Source organism: Cygnus atratus, chromosome 20 (assembly GCF_013377495.2).
Source record: "Cygnus atratus isolate AKBS03 ecotype Queensland, Australia chromosome 20, CAtr_DNAZoo_HiC_assembly, whole genome shotgun sequence".
NCBI lineage: Eukaryota > Metazoa > Chordata > Aves > Anseriformes > Anatidae > Cygnus > Cygnus atratus.
Genome location: NC_066381.1, coordinates 8,667,362 through 8,691,887, shown reverse-complemented (window position 1 = coordinate 8,691,887; position 24,526 = coordinate 8,667,362). Strand labels below are relative to the sequence as shown.

At 46.3% G+C, this 24,526-nt stretch overlaps 1 protein-coding gene across 1 annotated transcript in view; it reads right to left on the bottom strand.

Moving 5' to 3' along the window:
• Positions 1-23,543, bottom strand: part of CLTC (clathrin heavy chain) — a 31,591-nt gene extending 8,048 nt beyond the window's left edge. The window contains exons 1-27 of the mRNA XM_035561152.2: positions 23,120-23,543; positions 15,919-16,126; positions 13,472-13,740; positions 12,971-13,132; positions 12,064-12,177; positions 11,484-11,657; positions 10,522-10,719; positions 9,625-9,825; positions 8,901-9,053; positions 8,518-8,640; positions 8,130-8,267; positions 7,610-7,774; positions 7,312-7,492; positions 6,478-6,641; positions 5,070-5,195; positions 4,332-4,474; positions 3,695-3,929; positions 3,222-3,344; positions 2,985-3,130; positions 2,641-2,824; positions 2,204-2,396; positions 1,592-1,749; positions 1,217-1,381; positions 1,014-1,121; positions 719-886; positions 419-568; positions 19-150 (exon numbers count right to left, since the gene is read on the bottom strand). Of these exons, the coding sequence (XP_035417045.1) occupies positions 19-150; positions 419-568; positions 719-886; positions 1,014-1,121; positions 1,217-1,381; positions 1,592-1,749; positions 2,204-2,396; positions 2,641-2,824; positions 2,985-3,130; positions 3,222-3,344; positions 3,695-3,929; positions 4,332-4,474; positions 5,070-5,195; positions 6,478-6,641; positions 7,312-7,492; positions 7,610-7,774; positions 8,130-8,267; positions 8,518-8,640; positions 8,901-9,053; positions 9,625-9,825; positions 10,522-10,719; positions 11,484-11,657; positions 12,064-12,177; positions 12,971-13,132; positions 13,472-13,740; positions 15,919-16,126; positions 23,120-23,161 (4,323 nt within the window). The 5' untranslated portion in view covers positions 23,162-23,543. The remainder of the gene's footprint in view (positions 1-18; positions 151-418; positions 569-718; positions 887-1,013; positions 1,122-1,216; positions 1,382-1,591; positions 1,750-2,203; positions 2,397-2,640; positions 2,825-2,984; positions 3,131-3,221; positions 3,345-3,694; positions 3,930-4,331; positions 4,475-5,069; positions 5,196-6,477; positions 6,642-7,311; positions 7,493-7,609; positions 7,775-8,129; positions 8,268-8,517; positions 8,641-8,900; positions 9,054-9,624; positions 9,826-10,521; positions 10,720-11,483; positions 11,658-12,063; positions 12,178-12,970; positions 13,133-13,471; positions 13,741-15,918; positions 16,127-23,119) is intronic.
• Between the last annotated feature and the right edge of the window lie 983 nt (positions 23,544-24,526).

Below are 24,526 nucleotides of genomic sequence, written 5' to 3'. Positions count from 1 at the left end.
GAATAGTAGGGAAATTACCTTGGTGAAGAAAGTAACAGCACGAGTATGGTCAAGCCGAGGGGACAATACCATCAGCAGATCATTAAGCAACAGAGGTTTAAATTCCAAATAGAACTGAACTGCCTTGTAATACAGCTCCACGTTAGCCACCTAGAAACAAGCAAGGACATATGTTCAGAGCAGAAACTTGATTGCAAAGGAATCCAAATGAAAGATGGACCTAAACTTACACATTCCAGCACAATCAAGCCCCCCTCCCCCTTTATTTCTAGAAGTCCTTTTAGTCACTGTAGTTGATTTGTTTTAAAATTACACAGCAATATCAAGAACTCTGAATTTTAAACAGACTACTCGTGAAGGAAAAGAATGGAAGTACACACATCAAGAATTTTACTTCCTTTCACCAGTAAAGTTATACCTTAGTAATGATATCTTTGAACTGTCCTTCTTTCCAAGCATCTGTTGGGTGGTTCATCATTGTGATTATGGCATTATCGTATTCTTCATACTTATCATACAAGAACACCAGTTCAGCCCAGAGATGGGCCTGTTCTGCAGCTCTCAGAACCTAAGCAAGAGGCACGTTAGAAATTCCAATTATTTTATATATATTGCTATCAGTGCTTCTCATAACAGCAGTGAGCTGCTACTGCAAAAGCTAGGGTACACACAATCCCGACAGATGTGTTTTAAGCTTCAGGTTTAATGAGTCTTTCACCTTGGGGATGTTGACTCTGGACCAGAACAGTTCCAAGTGCTCCCTCATCTTCTGTGGTTTGAACTTGGAGTAAAGAATTGCTAGCTCCGTAAACATTCCCATGTGTGCCCGCTCAAGCCCAAGTGCTGCTTCCAACATAGTTATCAGCTCTTCAAAGTAGCCGCGATCCTACGAGATACAGTTAAGAGATGTTTTAACATTAGGAACCAACCAGACTCTAGACTTCCAGTCTTAAGCTATATTCTCTACTGGCAACTCTGCCCTTGACTGTAAAAATAGCAGTCAACTTAGTTACCTGGTAATAATTGATTAGCTCTTCCAACTCATCCGCATGCACTACAATATGAAGTCCACACATCTGGGCCAGGCGGAACTCTTTTCCATCAACACAAGCAAAGCAGACCTGGAATTGACAATTTTATTATAGCTTATTAAAAAAAAGCTTCTGAAGAGACTACAGCTCTGTAGTTCTTTAAGTTACTCAAGCAGTAAGTTTACCTCTTTCCACGTGCGAGTACTGTTTGCTTTCCGAGCACCATCCACAGCCGCCTGGTATTCACCTAGGTGAACTAAAGTTGAGGCTAAACGGCCAAAGTTGGACACGTTGTTATACAACAGCTTAGCTGCTTCATACATCTTTTCATCGTAACAGCGATCGCCAACCTACAGGAGAACATAACCAGGTTATTCTTGCAGCTTTTCAGACAAACTTAAATAAAATGTGTAGCATTTAAGCCGTTATCAAAATGGAAATGCCTGTAAGGTTCAAAACCTACATATCTAAAGAGACAGAAGTCCCAACACCGCTTTATCAGTGGGGCCTACAGAGCTTGCTCTAACACTGGAAAAAAAATTAAAAAAAAAATCACTCACTTGCTGAATATGTGCATTGTTGGGTCCATTGATAAACTCCTCTAACTCTGCTAGACGGTTTGTTTTAGCAAGAGCAAAGATTAATTCTGTTTCCACGTATGACTCCCGGGCCTTCTTGCGTGCCATCTGAAGATATTTCACCAGTTCTTCCCAGTTTCCTATGAAATGGAGTTTCAGAATGCTTAATCCCCACCAAGGTCATTTGTGCTTAGTTTATACTACCAACTCAACCTAATTTGACGTAAGTATTTCAAAATATGATCCCCAACAATCACGGCTAACTTTTATACTGTGCGTGCCACATTCATTAAGCCCATCACAGTGACCTTAGATAAGTCAACTCTGCTATTTAACTTCATGCAAAGACCACCTTATAAGCAACTGCTCTGACAGAAGTCCCCAGCTGGATAAAGAAGGTAGTTAGAAGACAACTGATTATTTGCAAATGGAATACAATAACTTTTCCCATTCTTCTTTAGGGCAGTCTTTAAGGGTCAGATTCCTCTGGTTGAATCAAGACACAGGTTTGGCGGAACTGCTGTTGGAGCAACAGATCATGCAAAAGAGCTCAGCAACATCAACAGTAAAGATTTAAATAAAACTTAATCATACCACTGGCATTGGCAGCTTGAACAACTTCCATGTACGAGGAAGGATCATCTGCTTTAATATACGAGTCAATTGCTTCTTTTACCATTCCTTTCTGAAGCTGTGCTTTAGCCAGCTGACTCCACACAGCAGGCTCATTGCAGCGTTCAGCAAATTCATACGCACGATCCAGGTTTCCAATGTGCTCTATTAATACCTACAGAAAGGGTTACCACGATCAGTCACTACCTATGAAGGACAATTTTACAGTACACTACATTGTGTTTCATGTTACAGTTCCTCACTGAGTCCACACTGAATGTTGGTTCTACTTCATAAGACAAAGACACTGAGCAGCTTTTGGTGCTAACTGGTGTTAAGTACCAAAGTTACAAGTTAACAGCGAAGTCCTTGTGTGAGGATGCACATCACAAATTTACTGCAGACAAATTTTAAGATACCTGTACAGCTGACGTGTTGACATCAAACTTCCTGAAGATGGCAAATGCCTCCTCAAAGAGCTCGTTACTGATAGCTATATTGGCTATGTCTGGAGCATCATAGTTATCCAGGCGATTGATGTATTCCATGACACGGGTGCGATCAGCCTTAATTGCTGTAAGAATTAGAAGGTTCTGCAGATTCCTAAATAAAGAAAGAAAATACTAGTACATAACCAAGTAATGATCAAGAGATTCACCCTCCCCTCTGGAGAAGTTAATTTGCTGTTCCACCTTAGGGCAGCTCAACACCTACATCAGGCATAAATTCAAGTTTCTTGTGACTCAACGTTGACATTACATACCTGTGCTCACTGAACACAGAGTTATCAAGAACTATTTTCTCCAACAGTTCAATAAGCTCATTAGGAAGATCTGCAGTCATGAAGGCCTTCACAGTGACAGACACTTCCTCAGGATCCTGGGTCTCTGACAACGCAGTCTGTACAACCTGTAGGCAGAGTCAAGCCGTTGACACGCCAGGTAAGACAGGCGCAAGCAAATCAAGACAGCAACGGCTTTTAATATTTTATCAGCTATACCTGGTCAATCAGTGGTCTTCTGTAAGGGTTGCTTTCCAATAGCACACTGGCCCACAGTTCAGGGTCTTTACGGCGAACCAAGTAACGAGAAAGGCTTTTGAAGAGGGAGTTCTCATTGCACACCTAGTGAAAAAGCAAAGTCTTTTCAGATTGAAGTCACAACTCTGGAGTCTACCAGTGGACAAACTAATTGTAATGTAACATCAAATAAGCCCCCTGAGATGGGGGCTAGAAATCTAGGGCTTTGATACTTCCATTAGCCTCCCATTCTAGGATTTCCAGAGCAATCTCTCATTTCTCATTCATCTACAGAGGGACATTTAAATAGCTACTTATTTTACTCCAAGTGAGCAGTTCCTAGCTTAGTATTTTTCAGGAAGTAAATGTTGTTGTCAGTAATTGTCCTGAAGTACCTATCCCACGATATTCAGGTTACAACTTAAACCATGAGTCAGCTGCCTTGGCATACATACGTTGATGAGTTCCAAATCGCACTGTCCACGCTCATAAGCCACACAGGCCAGGTGAGGGTCCCTCTTCTCACAGTACTTGCCAACAACGCGGCTATCATAGTAAGGATTCTCACGCAGGAATCTCTCCGGGTTGTTGTTGCTATCAATGTATATTTTGGCCAATGCATTGTGAGTTGCAGGCTCCTCACAACCCTCGTGAATTCTTGCTTCCAGCCAGGGCAGAAGCAATTTCAGCCTAGAAAGAAGGTGGTTTTGCATTAGAGGTTGAATAAGTATCTCCTTGCACATTTTCTTCATTATGTATGTCAGCTTTAGTGTAGGAAAGAGTCAGTAAATAAACCAGTTACACTACTCCATTTTGGCCTGCATTCTGGTTCACTATTACAATGGGATAACTTTTTGATATTTAAGAATCACATGCTCAAAAATCAAAAGCAGCTCATTATCTCAAGACTGCTTAATGGGGGTCCTCGCAACAGCCAAGAATTACAGCAGACTTCTGCTGCTTTCTCACCCAAAAGCAGCTTCTGGTTATTTGTCAGTACCAGGGTTAGTTACATACTGAGGATGCACACGGCTGGGTGAGCGTTACGATTACCGGTCCATCAGTATTGAGAGACTTGCAGAAGTTCAATACCTGTTTCTCTTCTCAACCTCTGCAACAAGTTCATCAGTCGAAAATTGGCCTCTCACAACAAGGATAAGGTTCTTGATCACATCTTCAGAGCAATCCACATCAAGCAGTCCCCCAATAACAACAGGCAGGCGGCTTGGATTTACCTAAACAAGATCGTTTTAAGAAATCAGCGTGTTGTCATGCAGCACAGAGTCAGTACTTATCCCTAGAAATACACATGAAGGCTGCTTGCTCAGAGTGACCACATCTTCCTGCCCTATCTCCTGAGGATCTGGACAAGCTTGAAAAAAAAAAAAAAAAAAAAAAATCACTTCTCCAGTCAGCAGGGGTTCATAACACAGTTCAGTGGCTCGCTACTGCTCAGCCCCCATAGGAAGAGCTCCTAAGCAAGCCAATTTGTCCCTGCAGGAAACAGTAGAGGAGAATCTCCCAGCCTCCTGGCCCCAAAGCTGGAAGTTAAGATTACTGTAAGAAACCTACAGTTACTCTACCAAATCTTCCTCCTTCAAGAGGCACATTACTGGGGGGTTACACTCTCACTGACTGAAGAATAAATAATAACTCTGACTCACATAAGGGCTAACTTGCCAAGGGCCACTAATAGATACTTAGATGTCAGTCTCAAGCATGAGACTTCTTGCTGAATACTTATAAAAACATTGTGCTTACAGTTGCACACAATACTAGAAATGTTGATCAGTTTGACCCATTAAAGCTAAGTGAAAAACTGTAACTTACCTTCTGTACGTAAATCTCAATATATTTTTGGAGATTATTTCTGTACAGGTACAGCACCAAGTCATGGACAAAGTCAAAGCGATCACACACAATGATGAGCGGTAGCTGGTCGGTGAGTTTAGCTTCCTACAAGGAAAGAACTTGTGTAATTCGGTTTTGTTCTCAGAGTCAAGCAGAAAGGTATAATCAAATTGTTAAAGCAAGCTGAACTTGGAAAGCCCCAAATTCAATGGTCAATCAAATAACAACAGCTTATTATTTGACTTTTTTTTTTTTTTAAACAATATGCAGCAAGTAGGAATACACCCAGATCAGGGCCTACAGCAAGAAGCTTTCTGAAGTTTAACAACTGTGCTGCTTTGCATGGCAGGGTCTACAAAATGTTACAACACAGTACAACTATTGTGAGTCTAAGCTATAGGCAGCATTTTTAGTTGCCACTGGTTATCGGTGTGCAGGATTAGCACTCTGGGATTTCAAAAAGAAATTTAACCAAGACTAAATTAAGTTGTGGACCATAACAGAAAGCTTCCACACAGAATTGACTCCAAGCACCATGTGTCCTGTGATACCTTGTAGCAATGGATTTAGAGAACAGTGAGAATCAAGCTAGTAGTCGTACTGAAATTGTTAACCAGATTAAGTTATCTAGAACTATTCCACTTTGAGCATAAGATTACAATTGTTACAATACAGAAGCTCATCTACATGGTGGACACCAGTCCAGACACACATTTCAGAGCACTTATTTGAACATGCACATCCCAGAATATAATCCTACATATACAAATTGTAGTTAGGGAGTTTACACAGGGACGCCTGTACTGGGAGATTTACCTGGTACATGTCCTGCACATTCCAGACATGGAACAGCACAAAAAACAATAGCTTTCATCAGGAATTTGACAGCTTGATAACTTATCTTAGGTGGCTTGGGCATTTTACATACCTTACACCTCAGTGACACCAGTTTATTTTACAAAATTCTCATTTGAAGTGTTTTGCCATCTTCAGATGTGATCAGCAAAATCTAGGACTATGCTATGTAACTGACAAATGTGAAGGCAGGAAATGTTCCCAGATAAAGTTTTCCCCTCCCACACTGTTTCCAAGATATTTCTACCAACGTTACATTTGTCAATAAGCTCAGCACTAATAACAGGCTACAGAATGTGAACTTCTTCAGAACTATGTTACAGAGATGCTCCAAATCCCAGCTGTTCCTGTCAGCGTGTATTTACACAGACTGGCGTTATCCTCGCAGAGCTAAACTGCAGTTCACCTGGCTGAAGTTTCAGAAAGCGTGTAGAAGTAAAATGAATGGATAGATCAACCTTGAACTCTGAAAGCATTCATGCAATTAACTGACACCAACACTCCAAGACAATCCACACCATCCAAATATTACCTTGAGGAAATTTTTAACACGTTCTGGATCATAGCAGTTGCTTTCCCTGCAGATTCTTTCTACTTCTTTAATTTGCCCTGTCTTGCATGCAGCTTGAATATACTTGAAGTGCACATCTGGATCCTGGCTGAAGTTTACAATAGAGCCCAGGAAATAAAACAAACCTTGAAGGAAACGGTCAACATGTTATTTTGCTAGTACTTAAGAAGGATGAGTATTAGCTTTTGAGAAAGCCTGCCTGGTTTTGATTACATGAAAATCTGAAATTGGACTATTGCAGAAGCTTATAAAAAACTTTTAATTCAAGTATTGCGATTATTTTACAAGGACCAGATGCGCTAGCCAAGCTGTACCTGCTGTCTCCATGTGTTACATAGACTAGCATATCATATGCAACTTTGATTAATAGTAATGCATTCCCATCAATTGGGATAGATCAACTTCATTGAAATAATATCCAGCATGTGCCTTCCTTACACCCCTACACAAGAGCAAGGAAGGCTTCCAAAAATCAGAAGTAGTTGGGTCCAAGCCACACTCGCAACCTTTCACCAAAAGAGGCACACAATGAAAAAGCTGCTTACCACAACTCGCAGCTAAATCTCACTTAACCAAGTAGTATATGCCGTCAGCTTTAAGTGACTTGGGAGTCACTTGTCTCAAGTAACCAAGAAAGATTCATTGCGCGTGTGTTTTTCAGAAAAAGCACACTATGCAAGAAACCCATCCATAATAGCACCACATTCCAATAACCATCCTCCAAATCCTTCACGTATACATGTATGAAAAAGTGAGCACTAGTTCCTTTTGCTAAAGACAGGAGCATGAACTTACCTTCAAAGCTCTTGAAGGACTCAAAGAGCTCAATAAGCGACTGTGTTGACAGTTGTTCGTGGTATTTTGAAGCTACCTGGACACAGATCTGCAGGTTCTGACGAATATTAGCAGATAACATAGCACGCAGACACTCCAGCGAGTCTTCTACCGATAAGGAGCCAAAATAGTTCACTAACCACTGCAGAAATACATAAGCCATTTTAGAGCCAAGTAAAACACTACGCTCTGAAGTCAGTGTTGAAAGAAATCGTTAATTTCCTGGCTTTTGATAGATTCAGGATATTTGATTTTATACCTCAGGATTGAGAAGATGAGTGTGAACTACTGCGCGCTTGATGTCATACAAGTCTGTGAAGTGTTCCAGCGCTCTCTGCAGCAAGCCAGCTTTCTCACACAGCTGAGCTATGTGAGCCCGGTCATAATGAGTAAACATTTGGTTTCCCAGGATAGCATCTGCAACCTAGAAGTAATAACAGAAAGTTTCATTTAGTTCCTACAGCACTGCCACAATTCAATGTGCAGCTCCCCATAAACAAAACTTTCTAGCTTGAGAGAAACTGTATTTCAACTGTAGCAAGGAAGCCAGGAATTAACAGTAACACTCGCAGCAATTCTGTGCAATTGAGAAAGTCAGAAATGATGTGAAGAGAAGAGAAACTACCTTAGGGCTTTGAAGCGCTTAAAAAAAATAACAGAATTCTAGCTTTACAGTTGAAGCAGAGATGCTTTCAAGATTTTAAACATTTTATCAGTGGCATTTGATATGCACCACAAACTAGTGGCTTGTCTAATCCAGTGTAACTCCCAAAGTATACCTGAGGCGCATGCATGAGGTTCATCTCAAGTAAACGTGTTTGCAGGGGACCTTCTGAGGGACGATTATTCTTCAGTGCATCCAGCAAGAAGGCTGTACATTGCTGAATTAAGTTATATTCCATAAAGACATCCACAATCTGCAAAAAAGATTAGGCTTTTGACTTGGAGCTGGAAGCACGTTTAGGCAAAGTAATATCAAGTGCAGCTTCCAATGTACCAAGCTGCCACAGTGTTCTTAAAACTAGGCAAGAAACAGCACTGTCCCAGTAGGCTAAACCCAAAAAAACAGTTCAAAGTACTTTCCCTGATGTATGGAAGAGGAGTATGGCTCCTCTTACCAATTTATCACCTCAGGAGTTAACATTTCACAGCAATAAAATTATTTACTTGTGTTATGTCTGCAAGAGGCTCTTCATCTTGAACAAGCATTTGTGCAAACTGCTGTCCTTGATCAGGGCTGATTCTCATAACGTTCCTCAGCAAGAAAATCCAGTCTGGAGTATACCCAACCTGAAGAGAGAACAAAAAGTAGTAACTCAGCAAGAACACAGAGCTCAGTAAAAGCTACTGTCAGTAGCTTACACAAAGCAGTCACGATTTCCTCATTTGGAGGAGGCTACATAGGGAAGTATGAAGGATGCATGTATGAAGCCTAGGAATAATTAACAATGAAACTTTGGACCAAGAGAGGCGATACTTTTAGCAATTTTAGAGCATGCACAAATTATTCCTAAATACAGAACAGGCATAGCAACTTAGTTTCCTCTCACCTTCTTAGCGTACAAAACAATCTTCTGGACTTGTCCTGTTTCAGCAAAACACTGGATGACTTTGTTTGGAACATTGGCTCTCAGGTAGACACTAAGTGCTAGTGTAGGATCTACAGATTTCACAAGATCTCCCAGCTCCTCTGAACACTCCAGCTGTTTAAAAGAGATAAGTACAGTAAGCCCACCACAACAGCGTCATGATGAAACGCGTTTCATTTGCATCTCATTTGTCTTCCTTATAGGATTTTCTTAAAAAATATAAGGCCGAGCTTGATAGCATTATCTAACTCTTTCATCTGCAGGGATGTTTCTTAGGTTGGTCTGACAAGAGTCAGAAATGCATTTGTAGGGCTAAAAAGAACTAGGTTATCCAACATCAGTCTGTTTCTTCAGCTCATTACAGAAATTTAAACACAGCTCAGAGTATATGGAAGTCAGTATTTGAAGTAGCCTGAAACAATTACGGAAGGAGCAGCAGTAGCTCAAAAGCCTTCCATACAAAATTCACTCTGCTGTGATTTTAATTTGAATTAATAAAGCTCTGCATGTATTTGGTCAACTCACTTGAAGAGAGCTGTTAAATCTCTTCACATGTTCACTCTGTCTCAACTATTTGATGACACAGCGCACTGAAGAGTTGCCCAGTTGAGTTTTCCTCAAAAAAAAGCACTACCGGGCAGTTATCTCTCTTCAAGTACCTAAAAGGTATCTATTCCAAATTTACCTTGTCTTCTTTTAACCATTTCTCCAAGAGCTGTTTGCGTCCCTGCTGAAGCACTGGTCTGCAGAGTTCCAGCGACTCATACTTATTCAGCTGCCCTTGATCAAGCAGAATACCAAAGTACTGGAGTAAAGGAGAAGTCTGTCCCGGCTGAGCTGGAACACTCTGGAACCGACGTATGGTGTCTGGAGTACGCAGGATTCCCTGCCAGAAATAGAGATGCACTTTAGTTTCCTGTTCTGCTATTGTGGCTTGGCAAGATTTCCTCCAGAAAGCTGAAGTTGGAAATGCTTACTGCAGCAACATTATGTTTTGCCAACCCAGAAAAACAGTCAGCAGTACAGTTGAGCATTGCATTTGAGATGTTTTAATAGAAGATGTGCAGTAGCCCAATAGTAGCCTGTTAAATCTGTATTGCTACTGGAACTAGTCTAAGATCAGAGGACTGTCCTACAGAATTAAGTCATCCTTGTTCTTGCAAGCAAGTTCCTCTCATCTGAATTTACTATGCTAAACAATCTCCAGCCTTAGTGAATCTTCAATCTTAGCACCTCTCCTTTTCATCCTGTTTACAGGTGCAGCTTCAGCTAGAGGCTGTCATTTCACAGAGACTTCTCCTGTCATTGGAGGGATTAAAATTTATACCAGAAGCATTAAGTCACATAGCCATTACTTCATTTAGTTCTCTCTCCCCCTTTGTAGGCTTCACAGAAGCTTTAGAACCTTCCAGCACGTGAGTACTCTCAGCATATAGCATACTGGATCTTCATGGGTATGTTAAAAAGTACTACGTTAGGACAGGTCTCTGGTCTTGCCACTCAGAAGAATCCAGTGAACCTTCCCGAAGCATTAAGCTTAAGCCAGCAGAGTTCAGTACTATTCAAATTGTTCATCCATTACCTTTGGGGCATTAGCTGCCACTTTTGCTGCCTCCGAATAGTTCCCTTGTGCAAACAGTGCATTGAATTTTCTAGCAAAGAGTTCCTCAGCTCCTGCCAGGTTGTTGCGGACAGCCATTCGTAAAGCTAGGTCAGGATTCTGGAGCACATTTGTGATGTAGGGAATAATATTCTCTTCTTCCACACACACTGACAGCACCTGAATAAATTATTGAGGAAAAGTTTCAGTTAGTCCAAATATAAGAGGAGAGGCAGGTGCTAAGTTAACCTCTAAAAGGAAAGCTATAGCATACTTTGAAAGCTTCTCCATCCCTTGATAACCACAGAGCCTTGCCATTGTATTTAAGAAACAGGCCTCTAGCTGAAAAGAATCTCTATCATCCAGTTACTGCATCAAGGCAGACAAATAAGTCTGTGAGCTAAATTAGAAGCAAGAAGTAACAGGGATATAAATATTGTCTTTCTGTAACCTGCACTCAGCATCTTAAGTAACCAACCCTAGCTATAGGATGTTAGTAGCCTGGTTTAATCAAGTTAGATGTATACAGAGATACAACAGCAAGTTTTCTTTGGGGCTCAGAACAGGCAGACTTGAGATGTCCTGAATGCGGAATTTCAAGTTAGTATATTTAAGACTTTATTAGCAGGTGCTCTGTAAGAGGGTAACATCTGCCCAAAACAGAAGTATATTTTGGTTCTATCCTCAACAGTAGGAGGGTGCTTAGATCCACTGACTGCCATTACAAAAAAAAAAAGTAAAATTATGCAACCAGAACCTGAGTTGTAGAAGAAACCAGATGACAGACAAGCTGCACTCCTGTTCAGGTATCTAATACTACCATACTCCTCACTCTGTTATTCTGTCTCGTTCATTTATGGAGACATCAATATGAACACTGTAGCATATCATTAAAGGCCAGTTGGATTGGCTAAATAAGTAGTTTCCAAGCCAAGCTTTCTTACTTGTCCCTTTCTGTTTACTCCTATAATTCCAGCTGTTGCTTCGTGCTGTGCAGTAACAAATATGGTCTCTCCACTGATTCTGTTCATGTAGATACAGGTGCCAGTTTCCAGGTCATACAAGTGAATATAGCCGTACTTCGTTATCAGAAACACCACATCATGCTTGTCACTGATCTGCAAGACAGGAATAGATTAATCAGATTTGGTATTGGATAAAACGAGTAAGTAATTTTTAGAATTGGACAGCTGCGCCATTTCAGGAGGACTAGAAGTGCTTTTTTTTTTTTTTTTTTTTCCAACTGAATGCTTGAGTACTCTCATAGTAGAATCAAGTTTTAAGAGCTTGGAAAGCAGTTAAATATACATGAGTATTTGTTCCATATATAAGAACAAGCTGTCTTTGAATCTGCTTAAGTCCCCAACTTGAGTTTAACTCTACTAAAGCAGAAGCAGAAACCACACCAGTTAGTTTAGTGCCAAACCTCAGGTTTACATTGGCCAACTAGCTCCCAAAGCCCTGCTTCACAATCATATCCACTGAGGGAAGCTACAGATTTGTTTTTACGTGCAGTTATCGTACCTGCATTGCAACAGGAAAGTCATTTTGTGCTTCCGGAGGAAAGAAGACATCCACTGCTTTCTTTGGAAACGGCTGATTCCCAGTCGGTGGTGTACCAACTTCAATGATATGCAACTGTGCAATAGATAAGATTAGTCTGTCAGTTCCCAAATAATACACAGAACAACAGACTTTAACAGTAAAGATATGGCAGTTCTGCTGCCGCTGATCCTTAATCCCAAGCTTATGCAAGAAGAGGAGCTAAACCAGCCCTCCTGAGCATTTGCACAGGCATAAGGTGTAACATACGGTATTCATTCTCAGTTGTTTTCCTCATCTATGGAACATGATCTTTAGTTATCTCTAGCTACTTAGAACTTCAATGATTCCTTTAGGTCACTTTTTACGCAAGTCTTTTGACTTGGGTAACATACTGAGACAGTTCAGAAGATGTTTCTCTGAACTAGCTCTAGCTCTACTTTGTTTCAGCTTTCACTTACATGAACTACTGTTCATATATTTCTGACGTTGATATTGATTGCTAACTAGCCCGGTAACACTAGCATTTAATTTTTTCATCCAGTAACTCGGAAGTTAAGCCTGATACTGGGGATCAGCAAAGAGATTACAACAGCTTTTCCCTTAAGCTTTGCTTGTGAAGCCAAGAGGCACATCCTTCCAGCAGCTAATTAGCTTGCCAGTCATGACACATCACCTCAATTCATGACTGGAACAGACTTCTCTACTTCAGGTAGCCCCTGCTGTGAAGCTGTGTACGCCCCAGTTTTCATACACGCTAGAGGAGTAGCAGCCAGAGTGACACTTTTTTCCTAGAGGCAACTTTGTGCATTAAACCACTTGTTTTCCTGGAGGCAGATAACCAGGATGAGTTATTAAAGATTAACGCATGTTTAAAACCAAGTCTTACCTTACCCCCAGCTTGCCCTCTTACTGCAAAACAGAAGAGAGTGGATTCTTCAGCATTTCCTTCCATCTTGAACTGCGCGAAGCTAGCTGCATGCCCCTCAATCGGTTGTGACACTTTTCTATCTACAGAATAGAGCTGCATTGCTCCCACAACACGGTTTTGCTAGATAAGACAGAACAAGAGTCAGAAGTAGCAAGCATGTGGGCAGCAAAGTCCTCTAAGTTACTGTTAGCAAATATGTTGTAATATTAAGCTGAAGTACCATGCCATGCTTTCTCTTATAAAGGTATCGCATCAGATTAACTTTTTATGTGATTTTATACCATTACTGTAAGATTTTCAGTTACACCTACGGTGTAAAGATCAAGAGAAGCACTTACGTTCCAAACACTATTTTAATAAAAACCAAAACATCCTCAGACCCCACATCTACTCCTACAGAAGGAAGAAAAGAGCCAAGCTATAGGCCTGCCACAGTAGGCCTCCTTCATGGTAAAGTACCTGTGCAGATATGCCAGTCAGCAGCAGCCACTTCTGCTTAGCATCAGTACGGTAGTTGATGATCTGGCAGCCAGCAAGACTAGAGTGGCGATCAAACATTTTCACGGGCTGGGACTCCCCCTCCATGCTCCAGTGGTAGACCGCGTTATCCGTTACAAGGGCAACAGTATTCAGAGAGATCCACTTCCAGAAGGTGACATCATCTGTCATTGTATGAGCCTTCATCTTGCTCTTCATTTCAATGTTGAATATTTGAAGTGTTTTCCCAGCTGAAAAACACAACGTTGTTAGCCAGGTGGCAGTTTTCACCTGTTACTTAATGTTAAGCAATGGTTAAAAGCAGAAGAGCTGCATTATGGTGCTAAACACTCGTGAAGTTTTTAGAAAACGCTATGATATATTGGCAACGTCATTCAGCGATCAGCTACTAATTCTAACCAGACCACATTCCTAATTTCACTACCACATAATTGTATGCTTTTTGGTCTGAATTTGCCATTACTGACCGACCAAACAGACGTGGAAAACAGCTTGGTAGGAAACAAAAGCTTCAGCTACACAAGTTGTATGATACTTCATACATCAAAGCCAGGTTAAAGTAAAGCTGAGTGTCTTGAAAGTTGCAAGGAAAGCTATGCCAGTGTCATTAAAAATGATGTCCACATCTGTTTCAAGTACAACAGGGCATAACGTGGGAAGGTCAAGCTGGCAGAGCCTTTCCTAATTGAGACTCATTAACCGAAAGCCGTAAGTTGCACCATCAGGATACACAGAGCTACTGGCTGCAAACCAAACGAACACACACTGTGCAAGGGAAGGACTCTAGCGACCAACACAAGCTCTAAGAGGTAAGAGGACACGTTATTTTAATTACGCACAATGCTGAATACACACATCGTGAACAGCCACCTGCAATCATTTCTACCAGAGCTTTTACAGCACAGTGGTGTATAAGATATTATTTCTTCCTGTTGAATAGGCAAGGAGGGTTCTGACCAAGCTCTGCTAGTTTTAGGAGGTAGCTACTTAAGCACACGCTACTGTAGCCCAAAAGGAACATTAAAGACGTTGTAAAACTAGGTCCAGGTCGGGGTCTCTGTTAAGGTTGCTAGCTGTAGCTCAGCTTGACAAAGCCAAAGCCATGTGGACAAGTGCCTTCACTCAGCAAAGACTAGTTCAGGTGAAAGCCACCATTAGTTCAGCCCACTGAAAAAAGATGCAGAGCCAGAAGTTTCTCCAGAGCTTGGAGAAGGGTGTCCAGTAGTGTTACTCAAGCTACAGGCTAGCCATTTATTTCCACGTCTAGTGCAGCTGGTGCTTTAGAGTGAAGGGATAATAGATTCAGGCAGCATCTACCCTACATGCTATGGCAGGGATATTAACAGCCAAAAATTAGACTCGAGTCTAAAGGGTCAGTCCTGTTTATAAAAAGCTTAATATCAAGAGCGTGATAGTCTAAAAGTGCCCTGAGTTGGAGTGGATTAAGTTTCTGAATCTTAAGGATTCCCTTGTTTGAGAGGGCATGAAAAAGACTCTGAATTTAGGCTTTCAGTTATTTAACACCACTGTTCAGCCACGCCCCCCATAAACCTGAGTCATTTGATTCTGCTTTCTCTTTTCATAAAACAGGACAGTAACTGGTACAGTCAGTCGAGATAACTCACCATCTGCACACACAAGAGAGCATTAAAGTTGTGACAAAACAGTAGGACAGTATTAAAATCAAACTTAGGTAACATTGAACACTTCTAAATATTTCCATTGGCCACATAATAATTTATGGAGCGACAGAATATTTGAGGCTTCCTGGGAGGAAGAGGCTGACGCTTCTGGAGCCTCCAGAGGAATGCTTGTTCTCTGTATCGGCAGAGATAAGGAGCGAGCTGACCTTGTGCTTTATGCACTACACAAGTCTTCCACGGATAGTTTTGCTTTCCCTATCAGGGGCTGATTTAATAAATATGCACAAATCAGGGCACCAGCCTTGTCCAGCGTGGCAAAGACTACAGCCTCTGCAAATATTTCCCCTCCTCCCCAGTCTTAGTTTTCTACTCTGTACAGAGAGGGTCAGCTGATGGATCCTACACACTCAGGAGACCAGGTCTCACTTCCCCTAAGAGGATTCCAGACTAGAGACTACAGAAGTAGCCCAGAGCTTGAACTTTCTTTCCAGCTCTCCTCGCTCTGAAGCCATAAATACTCTCACTGGGAAGCAAAAAATTCATCCTAATGACCAGCAAACGAGCGGCAAGCCTTAACTGAAACTTATTACCCAGCTACCTTCAGAGTAACCAAAAAATCACTGAACTTAAGCTCCCGTTAAGCTGTGGAAAATTGGTAAGGGATCCTCCCACCTAAGTTGCCTGACAGATTTACGTCAGTCACAAACCAGTACTACAGAAAGCTCTCCAGAGACTTCACGCGTTTCTTTCCCACGATTTCCGTACCTTTTAATGCAATGACTTTACTGGCAGGGTTCATGATAGCACTGTCAGCTGAAATCGGTCTTCGAATGGGGTTGCTGGGGTCGTTCATGTCAATGATGACCACTTGCGCCTGTTCTCCCACCTTCTCTCTGATACAGATGAATTTGTCAGACTCCATCGTCAGAGTGCTGAACCCGATGTTTGCTGGGTTGATGCCCAGGTTTTGGAGCTGGAAAAGAAGGTTTAGTATTAAGTTATTACCTCAGCACAGCCACCGGCAGCTTTGGGGGAAGCTGCAGGAGATCCCAGACCTCCTGTATCCTTCCACGACAACACAAACCAGAAGCACATTACCCAGAAGTGCCATGACACCAGCACTCTCACCCACCTTCAGTTATGCCCAGCAGGCTTTTTGAAGCCCCGCAGCGTTCAGGCACTTGGTACCTTACCTCCAAGGTCTGTTACAACTTATTTTTTCAAGAGCCCAGCCTTTGAACCCCTCAAGTGCTTTAAGGGACACGGCAGTTGCCTGCTCCTGGTAGCAGTGCCACAGTCACAGCCTCAGTACCCACTCGCATCAGCTTCGCTTCCAGAGCCCTCTTTCAGTCCACCTGAACTTGGCAGCTATCGCTATTTCAAGCTTAACGCCACACGTGAGGGGCCTGAGCTTTATCTTTATCCTTGCAGAGTTTAAAAAAAAAAAAAAAAAGCTACCTGTCTCGCATTTAGCCTAGCCCTCTCTGGCACCAAGGCTGTACGCCACCGAGAAGACAGAGCTAACAGCTATGAAACAGACCCTGCTGAAAGCAGAAACGGCTCACCTGCAGCCTTACTTGGTACAGCGGGCATCTACAAAGCATCTCCTTTCCTGCTGAGCCAGCCCGCTTCTGGAAAGCTTTAAATGCCTACCTTTACATGGCAACTCTAGTACAGTAAGCACAGTTTATGCAATGCCACTGCACTGGGCTTGCGGACTGATGTATCAGGATGGCAGTACTGAAAGAAAGCCGTACTTCTGCTGTCAAAAAGGGAGTAAAATCGGTTACTTCACATCACACACACACGTCCAGCCTGTGGTAGGCATCCCTTAAAAACCACGGGCTCGGTTTTCTACCCCTAGAGGAGTCAGCCCTTCTTCTAAAGCCTCTGTCCTCCTAGGAGGCCCTCTGAGCTCCAGGCCCCCTCGCGCCGCCCGGAGGGGCTGGCTGCTAGCTCTTCAGGGCCATTTTGGCGTTGCTGTGCTAATCTGCAGCACCACACCGAGCTCTTATCGGCTGTGCTCTGAAGGCTTGGAGGTGACCACGCCTCGGCCGCTCTGTCCCGGCAGACTTGCGGCTCCTGATAGAGGGGGTTTTACTGCACTTCCCCTTTGCCCCGGCTCGCAGGCAGCGCACACAAGGAGCCAGCACCATCTTGCTGCGCCAGGTTAGCAGCACAAACTTCATGAGGGGCGTGACGACGGCCTCCATCACCCAGGGCATCCGGGCTGCCAGATCTCAGCACAGCTTCAAGTACAGGCTCGAAAGCAAGGAGGTTTTAGCCCCCTGGGTTCGCTGAGGTAGAGTATTTCTAGAAAATGGTTCAGCCTTTGGTTCTACAGGCACCCTGCGTGTAAGTCCCTTGTCCCAAAGGACACCACTTCATTGCAATTATCTTGCCAGATGGTAGGACTGGAAGAAGAGATTTAAGCAAGTTACCACGACTGACTAGCTGAAGCTGTTTTCCCAGGACAGGACGCCTGCATTCCCTGCAGCTCAATGCAGCGAGCGGCTCGATTCCAAGAGAGCTGCCCTCACACCCGCCCACCTGACAACAAAGCCAGGAAACTCGCAGGTGAAGGACGGGTGTTTTAGCTGGCTCTCCTAGGGGAGAACTGTCTTAGTGCCAGAAACCAAACCCTGCCTCCTGGACGGGGCAGAGCTCTGCCGCTCAGATCGAGGAGAGCGAGGTCCAGCGCCCCAGAACCTGACCGCACATCCTCCAGCAGCAGGGATTCACTCGGCAAGTTTCAGATTTAAGCTCAGGTCTCCATTTCACACCTTTCTTCAGGTGTTCTCCGGGCCTGAGACTGGTGTCTGTATACCAGCTGAGCACTGCTAACTGCAGCTGGTCACATCCGTGCGGGCAGAGAAGGTTTGAAGGTTTGAAGTCCTACCAGCTTCATCTGGAAGAGACTTACTGGGACAGGGCATTTCCTTTTACTCGGCTGCAAGCTTAACAAGCGCTATTTCAGTCGGCAAGCGCAGCTTCCTCGTTAGAGGAGGGCAGTCTCAGAGGGCCGAGGACTCCGCCCGGCAGTAACTCACAGCACTATGCCCAAACGGAGGTTGTGAACAGAACAAACCCAAGCACGTCCTAGCAGATGGCGGACCTCTTTGGGAGGTCCAGACTTAACCACCGGGTCAAAGTTGCTTGCATATTGCAGGACGGATTTATCTTAATTGCGATCAAAGTGCCATCTGCTAGGTGTCACACCTGAGGTAGCCAGCCCCGGTTAGCAGTGGGAGACGTGGTCCTTTATAAACTTCATAACATTTTCTGAGGCTAGGGTCAGAAAAGAGAGTCAGTTGGCTGTGGAGTTCTGAAGCAAGCCTGGAGCAGCTTTCTGATGGAGCCGTGACCTTCAGCGAGGTCTTTAAGTACCCAAGTTCCTCCTGCTAAGATTTAATCTTTTAACCTCAGCAGATCCCATGAATGAAGTTTGCTCCAAGCCCCAAGCCAGGCAGGTTACCCCGATGGTGACAATCCCAGCAGTGGCTTGCACAAGAGCTTCAGCAGCCAGGAGTGCCACCCGCCTCGTGGTAAGGCTCGCGGTAACTTCTGCCGGCTCTCCAGAGGCCGGACTTCCCTGCAGTATCAGTCACTCCCTTCCCCAACCAGGCTAAAGTTCAGGTGGCTGAGGCAGAAGCATTTGTGAAGTTAAGCAAACAGAGACTGAGATTATTATTAGGAAACATGACAGGCGTGTTTCTTTGGAGGCTTTTATTATGAAGACTTCACTACTACTCCGTGTACTAGCTGTAGTGCAGGCTCTGGAGTTAGAAGGGCACAGGGTTCTACAGCAGGTTTTTTTCCCCCCCTAAAAGATGGGAAAAAGAAGGAACCATTCACCACTCGTTACGCTATGACAATCACTCCCTTGGCTTTCATGGAAATGAAAAAGCAGAACTTGCTGGCTGCGCTTGGGCAACCAATTTACAGCTCAAGATATTTTACGGTAACGTTTGCTGGAGTTGAGTTGTGCTGGTGTCCTGAAGCACGCGGGGAAGAAAGCATTCGGCCCAGGAGCTGCTCCGCCAGAGCAGAACCGCGGAACAGGCTGCTGCAGAGCTGCAGCCCTGAGGGGCTCCTCCAGCTCCAGGTCAGACGGTGAATGAAAGCGTGGTGGCTATGACGAGTTTTTCATTTCACATTCCTCACGGATGTTCCTGGTAACTCACCCAGGGAAGCTGCTGTGCTTCACACGCCCAACACCAACCTGAACGGCAGAACTGCTGACAGGAGCCGCTGCGCCGACCCCTTCCTGGAACATTTGCTTTCTTTCTGACACTTTGCTTAGCTGTCAAATAAGTTCTCCTTGCCTGCAAGGAAGGGCACAGAACCGCTGAGCTTGCGTTTCACCTCGGCTCTCACACAACAGGATGCGAGCGCTGCTCTCGGAGCCACGAGCAGCTGCTGAGCCTCTGCCCGGAGCCTCCTTATCTGCGTGCAGCTGGGAAGTGCCAGCCAACAGCCGCGTTCCCAGCCTCTGAGGAGCACGGAGGGGTTTGTTTTGTTTAAATAAAGCACCTCGCTGTGCAGCCAGTCACGTTCCTGCTAGCGCGAGGCCGTGTTTTCCTGGGCTCTGATGGAGCTGGGCAGGCACCAGGCTGCACTGGCGCTGCTCGTTTCGTTCCAGCCGTGATGCTCAGCTAACTTCTCACAGATTTATTTTATACCCGGGCTGACCCCTCAGAGCTGCTGACTGCAGTCCTGTAACACGGAAACCCACAGTGAGTTAAGCTCTGAAGCACTTGGTGTGTATCGGCGCAAGGTAAGAGTCACAGCGTGAGGCAGGCTAGGAAGTCATGCTTCCAGCAGATAAGAGACCTCTGCAATAGTGAAGAACCCTTCTACATCCTTCCTATTCTCGGCCTCACCCCAGCAGACTGAGGTACTCATCCGGTCCCGGCGCCGCGGGGCCACCTTGGTTACAGGCCACAGCCCGAGACCCCACCTGCCGAAACCCGGGCACGGTGCCGCTGCCTGCGATCACCGGCACCTGCTGCGAGGACGTGCTCGTGAACCGCTTAGCTAATTACTCCCATCCAATTAGTCGACACGCTCTTTGGGTTGTCTGGATTCTTCCTCGCAGACTTCGCCCTACACCTCTGCGAGAACACCCCAAGCTCACGGGCTTTAGGAAGTCACGTCCCCGAAGCTGGGTGGGAGAAACACCCCAAAACAGCGTAGGGCACGGCAGTGCTGCCTCCACCCTGACTTCTTGAAATACCAACAGGAGGCTTCAACGCTTCGAAGCAGTGCTGCTGCAGCAGAGATTTAGTGGCTACAGAGGAGTTAATGCCTTCACTCACACCAGCACGCCTGGTCCAAGTTCAGTCCTCGAGTATTTCAGGATAGAGTGGCTGAACTAGGTGGCAAGCACAGCTCATCCCCTGCTACCTTGTCTCACTCATCAGGAACCTGTACTCTTAGAAAACCTCCACGCTCCTAAATAAGCAGTTATCTGTATTTTTTATTATTATTTCTTTAATTTCACCCCTCCAGTTCAGAGGCATCAACTTACGGAATCACTAGAACTGGATACGAGCAGCCAGGTTTGCAGTCATTCAACACGCTACACGCCCACTGGACTGTTTCCTCATGGCTACTTCGAATAAAAAGCTCCACTATAAAACTTTATGGCGAGAGCCTGGTAGTTCTGATAGCGAGGAATCAAGGTTTCTCCTTGGAAATTCTCAAGGAAAAGTTTCTCCACCGCATGTTGTTGCGGTTCTGTGGCAGGGCAGGCATCTACAGCAGACAATACGCAGATAACGCCCTGCGTATCTGCAGCTCCTGAGATTTCAAAGCCATGTAATGGGACCGGAGCCTGACAGACAGCCTGAAACCCAGCTACACACCTGGATTTTACACTTAATAACTACCACGAAAGCTTACTTAAACCTAGAGAAAGCCCACAAGCCACAGCTCACTTGGCCACCCTAGATCTTCAGGGCTGAAGATCAGAAGCTTTGTACGGTTACCTGACCATTCTCTGACCTGCAGTGGATCCACGGAAAACTGCTGCCAATTAGCACTGCACGTAGCACGATGCTCTTCCAGACTAACTAAGAGCATCTCCTAACGATAGCCTTCCAAGAACTTTCCCATTCACATCCACCACCTGCCTTCTTACGAATAAGGCCCCGCTTGGGTACCTCGCCACACCATTAAGCATTAGCTACAAACTTGCAAGCCTTGCGCAACGCCCCTGTGGCAGTTTTCCTAGATGAAGGAGGGCAGGCACAGCTCAAGAAATTGCATTATTCGAGTCCATCAGGACTCCAGCAAACAGATGGAAACAGGCTAAAGCTCTTCTGGAGAGCAAAAGCATTGCAATATCAACGCTTCTGCTCTCAGAATCGACTCCAACAGCAAGTCAGATGTTTCAGCATGAAAACGGCACCCCCAAAAAGGCAAGTTCCTCCGAGTTTTTTCAATGAAACGAAAAGAGGAAGCTCTGTAGTTGCACCAAACTGGAGCATTATGGGCAAGAGCCACGTGCACGCAGGCTCGGAAGGCAGGACACCAAGTCTTACTGAAGAGCAGCTCACAAGGGCAGTTGTGGAAGAAATTGCTTAAACCAGTACTCTTTGTGAGATGGGACAGGAGTAGCTGACTCCCTCAGCCCGAGCAGGCGCGTCCCATGACCTGGCCCGAAACCTATCAGCACTTCTGGCGCGCAGCAGATGAGTTGCCTTATGTAATTGTGCTCATGGCATTAGAGACCTGGCACACGCAGGGTTTGTATCTTTAATAATGCATCGTAGATGTGCTTCACGATGCTTTATTAGGAGCCGGGCTATCCCAGCTCAGTTTCACCCGAGAACAGCAGAACCTTCCCAACACCCTGCTCTAGGCTCCGTGGCTGCCAGTGGAGAATTTTTTCTCAATGTAAAATAATATTATGGCAGTAGCGATTCCCACAACAAAACGCGTATTTTGCGAGTGTTCTCTTATCAAGGTGCCTAGAAATTAAGCTCTTTCCATTGGGGTAGAAAGAAGTCACTGCCCCTCGTGTAAGCCATCGCTATGCTGGTGCCTGCCCCGCCAGCCACAAACCACACACGTGAGCTGACATCCCAGGGCACTGGAGATACAGGGGGTTTGCTAAGGGCCGGACATCAGAAGACCCAACTTAGACATATCAATATAACTTTTATTATACGAGTTATCCACAAACATTTCTCCCCAGCAGCGAGGACAAGCCGAGCACTACCAGAGGTGCAGGAAGCCAGGAGGAGAAGCCCGGCTCGCAGCGCTTCTCCCTGCACCCGTCAGACGCGAAGCACGCATTGCACAACCGTGCCACCGCTTCCAGACCCCTCCCTGTGCTCCAGCTTCACCCGCAGCCACCGGCTGCGCGCCGAGGCGACCTCTCAAATTCAACCGAAACCGGGATTTGTTATTCAAATTCGGGATTTGTCCCTAGCGCCTGCCCAAAGCCGCCTCGACGAACCCGGAGGCTCGCTCGGCTGGGATCTCCCAGCATCCGGCTCGGGCCCGCCGCCACCCTGCCCGCACCCAGCCCTGGAACCCGGCAGGCACCGGCGGCGGCCCGGCCCCGCACTGCCCCAGCCGTACTGCGGGGCCGGCCTGCGGCAGCGCTGCCGCCGCGCTCCGCCTCTCCGGAAAGCGGCGCCAGGAGCGGCGACGGCGACAAAACCCCCCCCCGGGGACCGCAGGACGGGGTGGGGGGGGGTTCGCCCACACACGGGGGCGGCCCCGCGGTCTCCCGGTGCCCCCCTCCCGCCGCACCGGAGGGGCCGCGACCCCCCCCCCCCCCCGCCCCGGGGCTGGATGCCCGCCCCGAGGCCTCCTCAGGGCCCGGCGGGCCGCGAGCCCGCCCTCCCCACACGGAAGGTGCCCTTCGGGGCCGGCCCGTGAGGGAGCGGCCGGGCCGGGCCTCCCCTCCCCAGGCCCCGCGGCCTCCGCCCGAGGGGAGCGGCCCCTCGCCCACCTGGAGGTGCTCCTGGAAGCGGATGGGCAGGATCTGAGCCATGGCGGCGGGGCTGCGGCTGCGCTCCGAGGCCGGCCCGGGCTTTGGCGGCGGCGCCTCCTCAGCTGAAGGTGAGGGGGGGGGGGCGGGGGGAGCCTGGCAATGGCGGAGCGCAGCGGGGCAGCGCGAGCGGCGAGCCGCGGCCGGGCGGAAGCTGCCCCCGCCGGCGGAAGGATCCCGCGGCGGCAGGAAGGGGCCGGCCCTCACCTGCCCGGCACCGGCCTTAAACAGCGCCGGCCCGGCGGAAGGATACCTCCCCGGCTGCGTCACGCGTCCTCCGCGGGGGCCAATGGGAGCGGCGGAAGGATCCGCCGCCGGAAGGGACTATTTGAGCGCTCACCCCCTCCCCTCACGGCTTTTTTTTTTTTTTTTTTTTTGCCACATCATGCGACCGAGGGCCGGCTGCGTCACTTCCGGTCCGCGCTCGCCGCCCCGGCGGGTCACGTGCCGGGGGCAAGGTGACACCGGGAGGTGCCGCCGTGTCCCTCCGCGGGGGGGGGGGGGGGGGGAGGTTGCTGTGGAGACGGGCGGGGCCCCGCCGCCCCCTCAGGACTCAGCCGCCCCCCCCTCCCCCCCCACCGCGGCTCCAAGTGAAAAATAAGCACAAATAAACAATAAAAAAAGCATTAGGGTGGGAAAAGAGATGGTCTGTGCCCAGCGTGAGGGTGAGGGGGTGCAGGTGACAGGATACCAATACACCCTGAGGGAAAGCAGCAGCAATTGTCGGTATTTTTTTGGTTTTTTTTGGCTTTTTTAAATCAAAATTCAGGCTCCAGGTTCAGCGAAGGACAGCCGCTGGCTTCCCCAAAGGCGACACGGCCCCCCAAGGCCCCCTGCCCCGGCTGCCCCCCTTCCCTTCTAATAGGAACATTTCATAGGTACCGGCGCAAAAATGAGGCCCCACAGAGCTGCTGCTTTCTCCGTGAGGAATAACGCTGCCATACTGCCTGCGAGGGAAGCCCGAGGCCTTTGATACCTTATGATGGGGCCACAGCCTGTGCAGAGATAAAACACTTCATATTTTACACTCGGGGCCAGCGCTTAACTTGTAACATCACCTTAGCAGCCAGCTAATTACCTGAAAAAGCACCTGGAGGAGACACAGCTGCACGTAACTGAGGCTTGAGAAATGACAGGAGGTTTCCTGGTTTTTGGAAATTGTCTTACACAAAAGGTGACTTACTGCAAATGAAGGAGAGCAAGAGAGGCAAGCTTGCCCCTGAAACTTTATGATGACTAAGCATCACAAGGCTTTAGCTTTTTTTCCCCTTAAGGCAAACATATAACAAAGTAGCATTTCTTTATATATTCTTTATACACATTAGAAACAGACTTCTTCAGACCAAAATCCATACAGTTTAAAAATAA